The sequence below is a fragment of the Pocillopora verrucosa genome, chromosome 1 (genome assembly GCF_036669915.1).
Source record: "Pocillopora verrucosa isolate sample1 chromosome 1, ASM3666991v2, whole genome shotgun sequence".
NCBI classification, from domain to species: domain Eukaryota; kingdom Metazoa; phylum Cnidaria; class Anthozoa; order Scleractinia; family Pocilloporidae; genus Pocillopora; species Pocillopora verrucosa.
In genome coordinates this window covers 2975214-2992124 of record NC_089312.1, presented here as the reverse complement: position 1 = coordinate 2992124, position 16911 = coordinate 2975214, and the positions used below count along the sequence as shown (strand labels likewise).

Sequence of the window (16911 nt, the reverse complement as noted above, 5' to 3'; positions counted from 1 at the left end):
ATGGTAATAAGAGAGTTGAGCTGAAAAGTATGTTAAACCAGGTGATCAAATTTGCTGGTGTACCGATTTTCCAAAAAGCTGAGGGTACACTGCCGCGGAGGAGGCTTGGATACGAGGTGAATTTTTTTCTAGATCAGACGTGATACGGTGAATATTGCGTTCGTCTATCACACTGTAAGTAAGGTGCATAAACATGTTTTGAAACACCACACATTAAACGTTCAAGGTGAATACACTCCATGTATTTGATAATCGAGCTAAATATTCCATTACGTTGCATAAAAGACAGTTGCTAAGCAAACACTAGTTAACTATAATACTACCAAGGCAAAATAAAAATATTGTCATTCTCGATAAATTTTGTACAAAAACAAATTAAAATTGTGAAAACCAACGACGAACGACTACATATGTAGCGTTCCCCATACACTAAAAAATGCTCACATAATCACTAACCTAGTTGCTCCAAACAAGCACTTATTTATTTTTTAAGACAGTATATATAGTTGTCTGCATCAAAAAACTTAGGGTACTCATCGAGTTTATCTAAAATACTCCAGCTTTACTTTAAAGAACTTCTCTCTTGAGCTGACATACGATCATTCTAAAGCTTCAACATTCTCCCCCATCTATGCGTCTTTCCTTCAATAGATGCAATCAAATGCGTGTATAATATTAGCTAAACACATGTTATACAATGTTGTAAAAAGGCTATCAATAAAAGAATGCAAATCAAGGATAAATTAATCATTAGATTCTCATAATTCATAGCCAGTTGGAATTTATCGCTAACTGGTAAAGTTATTTATACTTTCCACCCAGTGGCTGTCTCTATTTAGACTAACTGCCAAGTTTTGGTATAAGTAATACCAAAGAGATATTATCATTCAAAACAATACTTTTCTGCTAAGTCTTTCCGCTGTACCATATTATGGACTAATGCATCATGTAAAGTCTTATAGTCTGCAACTTCCCCATTGTTTGTTTTCCACAGTTTCAGCATATGAAATCCCCTTTGAGACAAAGTCCTGTGGCTGTGTTCAATTTCCTCTATGTCATCTTCCTCAATTTTAGGTAGTCGACGTGCCAGTCGATCCCACTTTCCAGCAATAGCTTTGCCAAGTGTTTGAAGGTCATCATTACTTACTACTCCCTCTTGAATATAAACACAAACAGAGAGTTAATTATTTTAAGATTATCAGCTCACTTGTTACATACTGTGACTCAGTAACAATTTTAAAATCATTCACTGCAAGTGAATTTTTTTTAGGGGGGGGGGAGTAAGTAGAGAAAAGGCTTTTTGGGTCATGCCAGAGATTTTCCATCAGATATTGTGGAAACAGGATGAACAAGTGGTTAGGACACAGGATTTGTAGTCTGGTGGTCCTGGGAACAAGCCTTCCATATATATATTATGTTGAATTGAACTGATCAGATTTAATTTGTGTTGTGACAGTTTGTTGGGGATATAACTGTCCATCTTATCAGCCCTTTGTGCTGATAAGATGGACGGCATACCTGAAGGCCAGGACAACAAAGCAGACGATGAAATCATCAACTGGTCAAAAATCATACAAAGACAGCTAATCACCAAACGGCTGACTATACCACTTAATGTCTTGGAGATAATAGTACTATGTGGCAGTTGTAAACCTAGTACTTCAATAAGGATTGTATAATGCAAAATTGTTTATCTCTCTGTTAAAGAATGTTACAGCTGCCTAGTGTCATGCCATGCACGACCAGCAAACACAAGAAAATTGATGGCCGAATTGGCCAATTGCCATGGCAACCAAAACAGTTGCAACTGAAAGCCTTGCTTAGTCAAAACCACAAATGATTCCTGTGGAGTAAAATTCTCACGGGTGAATTTAAATCATCATCATATGGATTTTGCCCTTTAAAATAAGTAATATATTAGTTTACTGATCACCTTGTAACAAAAGTGTCTAAAGTGAGAGAAACACTTAAAGGCAATCAACAATTAACACAAAAAAATCCACAGATTTCCAACAAACATAAAGTTACACTGTTCCTTCATTTTATAGGGAAGTCACCTTTTAGTCGCTTTCCAGATACGGAAGAAAAATCTTTCTTTGATGCAGACTGGTCTGGATCCTTAGCAGGGTCTGTCAGAAAATGGAGATACTCCTATTAAGGTATTCACATGGTAAATTTCATAACTATGACATTATAATTTCCAGGAATTGTGTTCCTTGATATTCAAAAAAAAAATTACACAAAGGCAACTAATAAACTAGACTGCTGACCATACCACTTAATGTCTGAGATAATAGTAACATGTGGCAATTGTAAACCTAGTACTTCAATAGGGATTGTGCTATGCAAAATTGTTTATATCTCATTAAAGAATGTTACAGCTGGCTATACCATTATAATGGAACTAAGGAGGTGAAACCTGCCACAGTGTTAGGCCTTGTAAGTAACTGATTAGTACTTGTTGCATATTTTTGTAGCAAGCTTGTGATCTGGTGTAATTTCTATGTCCATTTTAAGGTTTGGTGGCTTTGAACACATGAAAATCAAAACATCTTTGCACTATAAAACATACCGTAGTTATTCGGTTATAAGACGCACCCCAAACTTAGCAATTTAATTGAGTTGAGTTCTCAAACTGAAAATTACGTGAAAATACTCGGTTATAAGACGCACCGAAAAGTTGAGAGTTAACAAAAGGATGTGATGAATCTGACAACAATTATCCTTACACAATTGGCATGCGAACTCTCTTTGTTAACGTAAACAAAAGTGAAAAAGTCACACATTTAATGATATACGTGAAAACAAATGCTGAAAGTTCACACCTGTAATGATAAACTATTCAGTGATCCGATTTTGTCTCATAAAAACATCAATCACCTGATTTAAAACTCAGTTGCAAAACTTACTGATACATTCGCATCGTAAACAGTCAGAGTTCAACTTCAACTTCTTGTTCAATCGTTAATATGCCAAGCACTCGCCGTTGTTCGTATGACCTCAACTTCAAGTTAAAAATCGTTGCAGAAGCCGAGGCAGTCAACAACAATCGCGAAATTGCCCGTGAATACGGCATTTCCGAATCCATGGTGAGAAAATGGCGTAACCAACAACGTGTCCTGTTTTCCGGTGAGCTGCGGATGACAGCAAAGCGTGCATCAATGGGACGCTACCGACCGAAGGATCCTGAGTTGGATCAGCAGTTAGCCGACTGGTTCAGCGATCAACGAACACTCAAGGTAAGCACTGTTTTGTTATTTAACCCGGATTTTCACTAGTGAATTGTTGTAAACGTGTTGAGAACCGCGATCATTTCGATGTTTACATTCATAGTTTCGATAACTAAACTGAAACTTGTTTTCCTTGTTACACAGGTCTGTCAGTCAACGGCATGATGCTTCGAGTGAAGGCCAAAGAACTCAGCACCGATCCCGAGTTTAAAGCGTCCCTTGGCTGGTACTCCAACTGGAAGCGTCGTCACTCTATCTCCATGAGAGCGAAGACCAGTCTTGCTCAGCGTCTCCCGGCCGACATGGAAGACAAGATCGTCGAGTTTCATCGATTCGTCCTGAGATCTCGCCAGCGCTGGGGCTACGATTTGAGTCGTATCCTCAATATGGACGAAACGCCAATGCAGTTTGAGCTGCCGGCCACCAGAACCTTGGAGTTTACCGGGAGCAGAACAGTCCCAGTGTTGTCCTGCGGAGCCGACAAGCAGAGTTTCACGGTTGCTCTGGCCGTGAAAGCGAACGGTGAAAAACTCCCACCAAAAGTCGTTTTCAAAGATGTTCGACAACTGAATATCAACACGCCACCAAGGATGCAGATTTCAGTACACAAGAAAGGCTGGATGGACGAAGAAGGTATGTTTTTTCCTCCACAATGCTTATTTCAGAGAATACACTTTCCGAGTGAGCGACACGATTATTGGAATTCAAATCGAGGTTCGAACGATTGTATTGTTGTCAAGGATATCATGTTACTGAGCACGTGCTATTAAGCACGTATGTAGCACGTATGCAAATTCCGTTTGTTTGCTTTTCTCCTGAAGTCGTTTAGTGTTCTAAATGTCTCTAAAGGCAGTATTCTTTTTTAATTCACAGGAATAAAGGAGTGGATTAGGCGCAATCTTCGCTACACCGCAGACCGAAAAGCTCTACTTGTCTGGGATTCGTTTTGTGGTCACTTAACGGAGGCCGTAAAAGATCTTCTGGCCAGGCGAAATGTTGACGTCGCTGTTATCCCTGGCGGACTTACACCCGTGTTGCAGCCCCTTGACAAATGCATTAACAAGCCGTTTAAGAACAAGGTACGCTCCCAGTATCAGGCTTGGATGGTAAACGGTCCGTTTACTTACATTCCGTCGGGGAAAAAGCGAGCGCCGAGTAAGGAACTTGTTTTGCAGTGGATCCACAAAGCTTGGCAAGAGATACCCGCCGATTTAGTCGCTAACTCCTTCAAGTCCCGTGGAATTTCGAACGCTCTGGACGGCACCGAGGATGAAGCTGTGTGGGAAGAGGAAGGGGCTGGAGCTGATGAAGCAGACGACGAGTTAGAGAACGAATTCGACACGGACAGCGAGCAGGAAGACTAGGCGACAAGACAAACAACACAACAACCACCTCAACGGCTCTTTTCAGAACCACCAAATCTATAAAAGTCAATGACCAACAACTAGTGTCCTGTTCTGGTGTTTTTTAAACTGTAAATTCTTCGCAAATTGTGATCTTAAGATTTTGTTGTGCGAAAATACTTGGCTATAAGACGCACCCCAATTTTAGAACTAATTTGCCACCTAAAGACAGATTTTTCTTGAAAAAACCGTGCGCCCTATAACCGAATAACTACGGTAAGTCTCATTTCTCTAAAATCTGATGGGTGTTAATCATCCATTTTCATAAAGAGATCAACAAACGTCTCCACATTAGTTTTATCTGACTTCATCAAGTCTTCTTCCCTGGAAAAAAAGGCTTTTGGAAATATTTTGTTTTTCATCCTCACTGTTAATATCAGCACTGCTGATTCTTTCTTGTTTGGCTTGTAATAAGAGTCTTTTCAGACCAATGAATTGTCATATAACTCTTGTAATTTAACAAGTTGGAATTTTTTTTGAAATGGAAAAATAAATAAGTAAATTATATGCAACTGGCAACAAAGTTAGGTACAAACACTACAGAAATAAAATTTTTACACTGATATGTTTCAGCAAAAGGAGATATTATGTTACGTTTTTTGAAAATATGGTCAACATCAAAAAACCATGGCAAGGAATCCATGGACTTTTACATTAATGGTAAAAAAACTTAACAGTCATTTCTGCTCTCAAGGGTTTTAATAATCACAACAAAATTGTTAAGGAAGGTTCAAGAATACCAAACATTATTGATAAACACTTTGCAACAGTCAGAAACAGACTTGCTAATAACCTGCCCATTCCCCAAAAACATCATCTAAACCATATTGATGAGTGCAAATCTTCAATTTCATTCTTCCAATTTCAACCTGTTTTATCCAAAGAATTACAGAAATATAACTTGTACCAAATGATAAATCTTATGGTTTATACTCATCACCTACCAAACTACACAAATGTTCAAGTGCTGTCATAGCTCCTGTTCTTTCAGAGATACTTAATACATATATCAGATTAGGGACTTATCTATCAAAGCTCAAAATTGCTAAAATTATGCCAGTATTTAAGAGTGACGATGATACAATGTAAACAACTTCTACATGAAGAAACATGAACTTTTGTAATCCTCAAAACATGGCTTTTGTAAGGGGCATTCAACCCAACACACAATATTGGACATTGTTAGCGATATACAGACAAACATGAATCAACAATTGCTTCCTTGTGAAGTGTTCATTGATCTTAATAAAGCCTTCAACACTGTCAATCACGACAATTTGCTCAATAAGCTCAATCACCATAACTTTCATGGATTAATTAATGATTGGCTCTCCTCATATCTCAAAAATTGCTTGCAAACAATGCAAATAGGCCCTCCTATAATATTATCTGATAAAGCTGTCATTGGATTTGGTGTTCCTCAAGGATCAATTCTTGGACCATTGCTTTTCTTGCTATATGTCAATGATATCCACAGATGCTCAAATAAATTTATGTTTAACCTCTTTGCAGACGACACTAATATTTTGTATGCGAACAAAAATCTGAAAGATCTTGAGACAATAGTCAACAATGAGCTACAAAACCTTTATAACTGGTAGACAGCCAACTAATTGACTACTAACATTAAAAAATCCAATTTTGTAATTTTTCATCCTTACTAAAAGCAACTTGCTCACCAAGCAAAACTTTGCATGCTTGATAATGAAAAGAATAAATATATTCATCTTGAGTCTAAAGTTTACATAAAATACCTGGGCATTCTTATTGATCAGAATCTCTCTTGGAAATACCACATTGATTCTATTGTTACATTACATTAGTGAAAATGTTGGGCTAATTGCAAAGCTATGCCACTCTGTACCTCGACCAATACTACTGAATATCTATAAGTCATTAACTCATCCTTATTTAGCCCATGGTCTTGCTGCCTGGGGTCAAGCATGCAAGACTTATCTTAACAAAATTCTAATTCTTCAGAAAAGAGTTCTTCGTTTGCATCACTTTGCAGACTGGCATGACCATGCAATTCCTTTATTTCTGGAAGCTAACGTGCTTCCAATAACATTCTTTATTATGAGTCTGTATCAACCTTAATGCATGATATCTATGATGATAGAGCCTCAGCAAACATGTTAATTCATTTCAGAAAAGTCTAATATTCACTCATTCAATACACGATCATCTATGTCTGGAAAGTTCTATGTTAAAAGTTCTAGACTAGAAATACAAAACAATTCTTTCTCTCAACTTGGAGTAAAGCTGTGGAATAAGATACCAAGATATAATTTATATTTCCAAAGAAAGCTTTCAAAAGAGTTCTCCACCAATTGCTATTTGATATCTTCAAAAAAGAGGATAACTAAATTAAAATCTCCATGATTATTAAAAAAGTAGGTACATGGAACACTTGCTAAGGGTTTAAATGTCTGCTTTTCTTTTTCTGTGTTATCATTTAGATCAGTAGCACAGTTCTGATGTACAAAAGCGTAACATTGGGGTAAAATTGAAAAATTGATTTAAGAATCAATTCTTATTAGAATTAAGTCAGAAAGTGAAGGAAATTGGTTCCTATCTTGAAATTATGTCATTTCGGTCGATTCGGACGCATTTCAAGAAAATTTTTCCATTACCCACGATGCAATGCGGCCACGCCTTTTTTTGTGTGTGTTTTTTTGTTTTTGTTTTTTGTTTTTTGTAAAATATGCATTAATACCGTGTTCCAAGGAATGTGGTTTTTTTTTCTCGCCACATCTGAATCCTAGAAACTCTAGAATCCTTAATCTTTGCATTTAATTTCACGGCCTTGTGCTTGTGAACAAACAGCACTTGAGCGCATGCTTGAAACATGCGGTATGTACTTAGGAAGTTTCCCTCTCATTTCCTCACCTGATGTAATATTTTACTTCTTAATAAGGAAATCTAAAACAGTCCTTATTGATTAAGTAGACTTTGGGATGATTTGGAAGTAACGGAAGCCGTCAAAATGACGAACGCGTCGCGCTTGTTTTTTCTATAAATTCGATCGCATATGTTCCTGAGGATCAAAATTGTAGACCTTATGTTTCGGATGAACTTAAATGCTAATATTTTCGTCGGCTTCTAACGGATTCGATCGAGTTCGGTATCAAAATTTAGCTTGTCATTTGAGCATTTTGTTAATGTCAAAGTTGACATGCTCCAGTGCACTTGTCGCAAACAATACGATTAGGAAATTCATTGACTGGTACTATCGCGCGGCAGATCACAGCGCTCGCCAACTGTTTCGGACGCAGAAAAAAATTCATATCTCGACAACGTTTCAACAAAAACACCAAAAAACGAAAAAAAATTGAAAATCAACTTATGAGCATTGTATTTTGAGGTTAAATTGTTCTGTAACTCAGGAATTATGACTCGCAAAATGAATTTTGAATTTAATTTCGTTGATTTTAAGAAAGATTTAGCTCAAATTTTCAGTTGTGTGACAACAACACCGTAAAGACACATCATGTCAATCGCTCAGATTTTTTAAAGAAAACTTGGCTTTCTAGACAAGATATTTAGTAAAAAGCAATTCTTTCTATTTGCAACAAAGTTTATAAGGATCTCAAGGTGAATAAAGCGAAGTAAACACCACCAATGACTCTAACAGCTTCAGACGCGAACGAGATAACTCGTTCGCGTCTTAAGCTGTTATAGTCATTGGTGATGTTCGCCAATGTTCACCAATGTTTAAGCTTCTGTTTGATGTTCACCAATGTTCACCAGTGTTTTTTTTTACTAAATATCGTTTACTTTTCTGTATGTTTAACTTCTAATAAGTTGTATTGGATTGAGGACCAACTCGCCGACGTCTCTACTCGATTTTATACGTCGGCGAGTTGGCGTCGGCGAGTTGGACCGTCGGCGGGTTGACCGTAATTCTCTGAGAGGTCATGAAATGTTGCCTGTCCTTGGTCAATCCAAGCTGAAAGCATTCGAAATGCTTTATCTGTTACTGCAGGGAAGTGAATATTGTCATACTGGATCGCTTGCAATTCGACAATTGGGACCTTCAGCTTTACCCCCAGAGGCTTCCAGAAAGGGGTAATCTCTTGAGATAAGTCTACCAACATATCATGTGATGTCTCATTGCAATTCCTGTTATCTCCTTGGTCAATCTCGACCTTTTTGAGAGGGGGACCAACTATTTTCCAACAGACAGGCAAGATTTTCATGAACCAGTTAAAATCTCAAAAGCATTCAAAACCAAGCTGCTATATATATCACTTTCAAGGAAAAAAAGGGAAACAGAAAAACTTAGTTCAGCCAATTTATACTGATTAATGAATGTCTTGATTCTAGTTTTCCTTTTAGATCCTAGTTTTCCCCAACTAGTACTGACCATACCACTTATGTCTTTGAGAGAATAGTACTATGTGGCAATTGTAAAGCTTGTACTTCAATAAGGATTGTGCTGTGCAAAATTGTTTATCTCTCTTTTAAAGAATGTTACAGCTGGCTAGTGCCATGCCAGACACAACCAGCAAACACAAGATAACTGTTGGCCAAATATGCCAATTGCCGAGGCAACCAAAACAGTTGCAACTTAAAGCCCTGGGCCCAGTTGTTCAAAGGCCGATTAGCTCTAACCCAGGGTTAAATTTTAATCCAGCTTTCTTTATTTCTTTGTTCAAAAGTCTTTTGGGGAAAATTTTCACTATTCTTTTTAGAACATCCAATGATCAAATTGCAAGCAAAAAGATTTGAACTGAATTTTCTCTTAAAGTTTTCAGACCTGAAATCAAATTTCACCCTAACCCTGGGTTACCTTAACCCAGCTTTGAACAACCAGGGCCTGTTTGGTAAAAACCACAACTAATTCCTCTAGAGTAATGTCCCCACAGGTGAATTTAAATCATGATCATAGAACTTGAAGATTTAGATTTAAACTGATTTATGAATTTCTTGATCCTGGTTTCCTTTTTTTTTAAAAATTCATCATCACATCAGTGATTAAGGGTTGGTGCCAATGCCCAGGGAAGTCACATTTTTCCTAATTAAATTCTGATTGGCCTTTTTGCTTTTCTTCTGATTGACAAACCTATGCAAGTAAGGTTATTTACAATGTTTGGAACCACATTTTTCATATTGGTCCTGAGATGAGCCCTTTTGGAGGAGACAAGTCAATTTTATAACTATACAAATAGATATCCACACACACATTCCTCATATTATCAGGTATGATATGTTGAATCAAACTGATCTGAGTTGATTTTTGTTATGAAAGCTTGTGGTGTGTAAAACTAATTGTGAGTCAGTAACAATTCATCAGAAAAAAACTATTTTGGGAGAGAGATTGAAGGTTCTTCAAGTGTGCAAAGAAATTTTACATGATCGATCCTTAATATATCATGCCATTGGATAGTTACATACAGCTCATGTAGTATTTATAAGTTTTTTGAAAATCAATCAACTTAAAATGTAATTTCCCTTTTGTCCTTACCCTTAAACTTCCTTGTCTCACTAGTGCTGGATACCCCAGAAGTTCCAGGTTCTTCAACACCTTTTGCTGTTTTTATTCTTACAAAACATTTTTGTGAGAGTTCCAATACTTATGGATCATCCACACACTCCACAAATATTTGGCATGTGGACAAGACAGAGGTAGTTGCTGTTCCCTTCGAGAAAATACACCTTTTAAATGATTTCTTCAATTTGCTTTATTTGAAACCCTGATCTGAAAATATTTTTACAACAAGACTTGTTAGTAGTGAGAAGTACAAACCGAGTTTCTTTTCATAACTTTATTTCTTAAATGTCCCAATCACTGGACCTCCAAAAAAATATTACTTCTTTATATTTTGGTGCAAAATACAAGTCCTTCTTTACATAAAAATGAAAAGTGCAAGTCACAGTTCAATAATAACAGCTCTAAAGTTTACCTGTTGTTGTTCTCTGAGTCAGCGATCAACAAAATTGTTCTATACCTTTTAGGTCTGGTATAAAATTTTACTAGTAGAATAAAATGACAACCTTGTATCTTCGTTCTCTCCACCCCTTTCCAAGCTCGGGAACGCTTCGGATTGTGCATAACCATTTGTAGACCAGAATTCCAATGCACCTTTGTAATCCCATATAGTTGCTTCTGTCTCGTGCAAATGTTTCTCCGTCATGAGACGCAATTGACTCTGTTGGCACCACTGCTAGTTCAGTGGAAAGACCGATTGAGTAATCGAGATGGCTAGCTGTGTTGGAACGTGTTGCTGAACGCTTGTTACGGTCAATCCTTGTTGATTTGGGTACTGGTACACTGGGATCATCCAGTTATCTCTTATACTTCCCGATGTGATTGGCTTGTGTTGTTTCTCACCTTTGCCGTGAACATAACTCAAGTGGGTTTCGAGTCTTTCTTTCCTCGAAAACTTTCGGCCACAAATCGTGCATTCTTGTTCGATTCTTGACGATTATTTCTACATAGAGTGAATTCGCATCATTATTTATATCATCGTCAAAACATGGATGCAAGGTACCACAATCCAAGACGAGACAAAATAAATTTTGCGCGCTTCTCTTGAGACTGCAATCGGTCAAGCCAGCGGATTCTCTTTATTAAAAAATGCACGTGATCAAGCCCGTGATCGGAAACAAAGAAATCTCCATTTGGTGCTCGTCTTTGAATGTACTTTTCATCGGTTAATACCTCTTGCTTTAAGTTGTTTCTTCTCTCAACTGTTTTGCTTAATATAACACTTCTAAAGATGGGTTTTATTGTGGTTCAATGGGAACACGAGAACAGCGTGAGTGTTGTAAATGAAAAGAAAGTCGTTGGCGCCGTGGAATTAAAAGAAGGGACAATTAACAGTTGACATATCGACTGGTTCAAACAACGATCGAGTGGCCATTTATAATGCTAGGATTTTGAAAGTTTTTGGTGAGTACAAATCGAGATATTCGTTACTTGATCAAAATCTTACCAAAGAATAGATATAACGCTTAAATTAAGTTTACCTAACTCGCGACGCAACTGAAACTCGAATAATTCTGAGAATCGAATTGGTCACTTGCATGCTGCAGTTTCCTAAGCTTACACTTTACAGTGAAATAAATCTATCAGTAAGGTTTCAAGATTACTTTAGTCACATTAAGAAACATTCTAACCTTGCTTTGAAAAATTTGACTAAAGAGAGAGCAGAATTTAAATCACTACCTTCTTTGTCAAATTTTTGATTACAGGAGTTATTGAGGATTTGTCTTTCTTCTATTCTTTGATATACAATAGCCAATTTTTTCAACGTTGAGCCGTATTACACTGTAGATGGACTGCATAAATAATGAAGAAAAAGTAATATGCTGAGTTGTGCTGTTATTCTTTAAAAATGTTCAGTTAAGAAATTTGTCAATGAAACAACGTCAAACATGCTGGTTCATTGCCAATAAATTATGAGATCTTTATCACATACATGTATAGTCTGTGTATTCATGTACTGTTTGAATCATTTATGATCAACAGCTTGGGTCAGATGATGGGATCCCATTGGAGGTGTCTCAAAGGATTTTTCTTAAAGTGGGAAGCCATCTGAAATTTTAGGGATTGGCAGGATCCCAGATGCAATCCTGCCTGGGATATGATTAGCCAGGTGGGAAACTATCTGAAATTTGAGGCAGGATCTCAAGAGGGATTGGTGGGATTCTAGCTTTAATCCCACGTGGGATGTGCTTTCCAGGTGGGATGCTATTAGGAATTTAAGGCGGGATCCCAACTTCAATTGGCGGGATCCCATGCAGGATGTTCCATAATCCCGGGTGGGATTCCACCTGAAAAAGGCGGGATCCCACCCCGGACACACCTAGGATCCCAGGTGGGATTGGCGGGATCCCACCTTATATTTTTACCTGGGCATGAACATGAGGCTCGAGCAAACAAATTCAAACTAGGCTCCCATGCTGAAACTAAAAATTTATTGTGCATTCAAGGTTCTGATGTGATGTAATTATGAATGAAAAATCAGCCCAAAAAATCACCCTCAACTTGACCTGACCCAAGCAATCCAAGAAATTAGCATAACAATTGCCTGAAATTAAAACCAAGTTTACAAAACCAGTTCTAATTGTGTTAGAGTTTCGTCAGTTTTCAGCACGTTCTTCATCAACAAAAAAGTTTAAAATAACAAATTTTACGTGGCTTAAACAGAAACCTACTGGAGCTGATTTCTATTGTATCTTCTGATCTGGAGGGCAGACATTTTTCCTTACAGCTTCACTGCTGTTTACGGTACTGAACTCTCATTTTCACTGAACGATTCCAGTAGCTTTGACACCTGGCAAATGCTGTTTTCTTGTGTGGTCTTGTTTGTTATGCGTGTGGATTAATTATGTCATTGTGACCAAAAGCTTGTTAGGCTTGTGACACGAATATTGTTTTCTTGTTGTTAGCAACCAGAAAAGGACCAATGACATTGTAACTACAAGTTATCTTAGTTACCAGTGCTCCTCAAATTTGTATATTTTAAATCATGAATTGTGGTGATATAAACAAGTGCTTCTTCATTTAATTAATTTTCTCATGTGGTTAATTGCCTTTATTTCTATGCAATAACTGCAATATATAACACTTTCAAGGAAAAAAAGGGAAACAGAAAAACTTAGTTCAGCCAATTTAAACTGATTTATGAATGTCTTGATTCTAGTGTTCCTTTCAGATCCTAGTTTTCCCCAACTAGTGCTAACCATACCACTTATGTCTTTGAGAGAATAGTACTATGTGGCGATTGTAGACCTAGTACTTCAGTTGGATTGTATTATGCAAAATTGTTTATCTCTCTTTTAAAGAATGTTACAGCTGGCTAGTGCCATGCCATACACAACCAGCAAACACAACACAACTGTTGGCCAAATATGTCAATTGCCATTGCAACCAAAACAGTTGTGACCTAAAGCCCTGCTTGGTAGAAACCACAAATGATTCCTCAAGAGTAATGTCCCCACAGGTGAATTTAAATCATGATCATAGAACTTGAAGATTTAGTTTTAGCTAGTTTTAACTGATTTATGAATTTCTTGATCCTTGTTTCCTTTTTTTTTTAAAAATTCATTGTCACATCAGTGATTAAGGGCTGTGCCAATGCCCAGGAAAGTCACATTTTTCCTAATTAAATCCTGATTGGCCTTTTTGCTTTATTTCTGATTGACAAACCTCTGCAAGTAAGGTTATTTACAATGTTTGGAACCACATTTTTCATATTGGTCCTGAGATGAGCCCTGTTCTCGGAGACAAGTCAATTTTATAACTATACTAATAGATATCCACACACACATTCCTCATGTTATCAGGTATGATATGTTGAATGGAACTGATCATAGTTGACTTTTGTTGTCACAGCTAATGGGGGGTATAACTGATTGCAAGTCAGTAACAATTCATCACAAAAAAAACTATTTTGGGAGAGAGATTGAAGGTTCTTCAAGTCTACAAAGAAATTTTACATGATCAATCCTTAAAAGAATCATGCTACTGGATAATTAATCAACTTAAAATGTAATTTTCCTTTTGTCCTTACCCTTAAACTTCCTTGTCTTACTAGTGCTGGATACCCCAGAAGTTCCAGGTTTTCCAAAAGGATCAAGTTTAAGTTTTTTGGCAGCTGGGCCACTTTTCTCCTTTTGCTCAACTTCAGTGGAACCAGAAGCTGGTATGTAAGTAAGAGAGATGAAAAGGTTAGGGTAAAAAAGCTTTCATTTTTCTTTCAAGGATATTGGTGATGTATAGATGCCAGTTTTCACTTAAAACAGCCCCTAAATTGCTTTGTTAGAGTCACACAATTTTCAACATTCAATTGATAGAATCTGGGGCTCATGTGTTTGCAGTTTTCCTGATATACTGGCACAGTTTGGGATGGTGAAATCCTCTATCACCTGGTAATGATTTTTCCAGCTGCTGATAGCTAGCATTTTACCATGATATCAATATTGGTAAACAAAAAAGTACAACAAAAAAGAAACATACAACTTCCTTCCTGGAGATGCTTCAGAATTTGACTGATCAGTGTTCCTTTGTTGTAACCTTGTTTTTCATTTCCTTTGTGATGAACAGCAATGAGTGCCAGTCCCTCATAGGTCAGTACTGGTGAACCAGAGGAACCGCTCTCTGTATCGGCTTTGTAGAACACAAAGGGTTTCTTCACCTTTGAAATTTTTTCTTGAGAGAATTTCTTGGGTTCTCCTTTTGGATGCTGAATTATCATGACATTCACCCCCTTTTTCAATTCCGGCTCTGGTTCCATAAGTATGGGTTCAATGGCTAGTTTCAAACTATCAATATCTGCCTTCTTCACACCAACAAATGTATAGTCAAGTTCCTGATGACAACAAAATTCATCATAAGCACAATGTGAAATACCTTAGATGCTGACTATGGTAACTCCACAAGGTGATAACAGAGCATGTAACAGAGCCATAAAAATTTCAGAGAAATGGCTACACCTCTTTGCAAAGTAGTGGAGCAAACAAGAAACTTATCCAGAGGGTATAGGGTCAACTCCTGGGCCGGGTTGTTCAAAGCTGAGGTTAAGATAACCCAGGATTAGTGCAAAAATTTGATTTCAGATCTAAAAGCTTTCAAAGAAAATCCAGCATAATTTGTTTTGCCAACAATGTTGTGATTGGATGCTCCAATAAAGTTATCCCAAACAGGCTTTTGAACAAAAGAAATAACGAAACCCCAATTAAAATTTAGCCTTGGGTTAGTGCTAAGCAGCGGTTGGAAAACTGGGTCCTGAAGGAAACATTTTTCAAATATCTTTTTACAGAAATGATTGTACTGCCTATAAAACCAAAAATTTCACATTGTGGTACAATTGAAATGTGTCAAATGGAATTGTCCAAGAAACCCACAAGTGACGAAGGCTGAAAGCAAATGATGAACCACCAAAATTAATGTTTTTTCAAGGCTCTCTCCAATTAGCCGTGGGAACCAAGCCTAGCAAACTTGATCAATCCAAGTTGGGGATGAAACTGTGAAAACAATTGGAAAGCCAAAATCCAAACTTACAACAGTAGGTCATCAGTTTACATTCTCCTTGATCCAACTCACTGGATGAAATCACCTGTATCACTCTAAATTTGCATTTTATATTCCTACTGGTGAACCTTTGCCATGTTTTAAACTACCAAACTTCCCTATGGAAGGCAACCTTCAGGAAGTTGCATGCTGGAATATTCCCTCTAAACTGAGGAAATTTTGAAAACCCTCGAATGCAATTTGCATTGGATCACATGCGCATACGTACTAACCTTTTCAGTACGAAACATTATTTTTGGTTTTAATTTAACTTTCTCTCCTTCTCCTGGTCTGTCATAACCGAATGTGACGATCGCATTTTTGGCATCGGTTTCTGAGGGAAGCACGTGGTTATTAGTGACCACCCCATAAATTTCACTGCAACCTCTCTCACTTGGCGTATAAAGCTTGGATAGGAAACCGGTACCTCGCCTGAAATTTGGGAAGAGTCGAGATAAGTCAATATGCGCAACTCAAAGTCTTGAGAGCAAAAAAGGATACTGAAAATTCTACTAAGGAAACGAAATTCATAACAATGGTACGAAAGCTTACTTTCGTTGCCTTTTGCCTGATTTCGAGTCTTCGATAACAATCTCGATGCGACACACCGCGTTGATTTTATCCGTGAGAAGTTTGGTGTCCTGAAGGCCATTACCTTCACTCAATATAACTTCATTTCGCTCTGTGGCGGCCATAGTACAGATTTCAGCGAGGTTGCGAGGAGAACTAGAAATTTCCACATACCTTCATACTTCATTAAGCATCCATATATGGGGCTTTATCATTCAGTGTAGCACCAATAAGATGTGCATGCATGTTTGACCGTGAGAACTCTGGATACAGAATAGTTTCAACGCTGGTAAGTAACTGTGTGTTCTTACTAATTCTTTTAACATCCGTGCCTTATCTTTGCTAATTTCGACGCTGATGTTTACTTCAGGAAAACCGTTGTCCGAAAATGTAGATTTCTTTCATTTTCATTCCTAAAATGTGCACATAATTCTCGTAATGATCTCGAGCTGGAAAGTGAGTGGGAACCGGAGAAAAGTACGTGTGGAGAATCCGACGAAAGGTACATAAATTACTCTTTATGGCTTTCATATTTCATTAGGAACTGAAATTGATCGTTATTACTAAAGCAAATTTAGCATTATTGATTAAGATGTGCACTATTTGTTTACGAATACAATAAATCTACGATCTCAACACTTAAGTCATTTGTTTATTCTCACTTGAATTGAAACCAACATGAATGCTT

At 37.3% G+C, this 16911-nt stretch overlaps 1 protein-coding gene and 1 long non-coding RNA gene across 2 annotated transcripts; one reads left to right on the top strand and one right to left on the bottom strand.

The window, feature by feature from the left end:
• Nucleotides 1–220: 220 nt before the first annotated feature.
• Nucleotides 221–16362, bottom strand: LOC131783986 (uncharacterized). The gene is made up of 6 exons (XM_066163472.1): nt 16206–16362; nt 15887–16085; nt 14601–14952; nt 14155–14283; nt 2058–2129; nt 221–1155 (listed from the first exon to the last, which is right to left on the bottom strand). The coding sequence occupies exons 1-6, from the start codon at nt 16346–16348 to the stop codon at nt 884–886; spliced, it is 1167 nt and encodes a 388-aa protein (XP_066019569.1). The 5' UTR covers nt 16349–16362; the 3' UTR covers nt 221–883.
• LOC136279562 (uncharacterized) lies at nt 11034–14533 on the top strand. The gene is made up of 4 exons (XR_010716919.1): nt 11034–11528; nt 12108–12234; nt 13427–13584; nt 14179–14533. It is a non-coding gene; the product is annotated as an uncharacterized lncRNA (long non-coding RNA).
• Nucleotides 16363–16911: the final 549 nt, after the last annotated feature.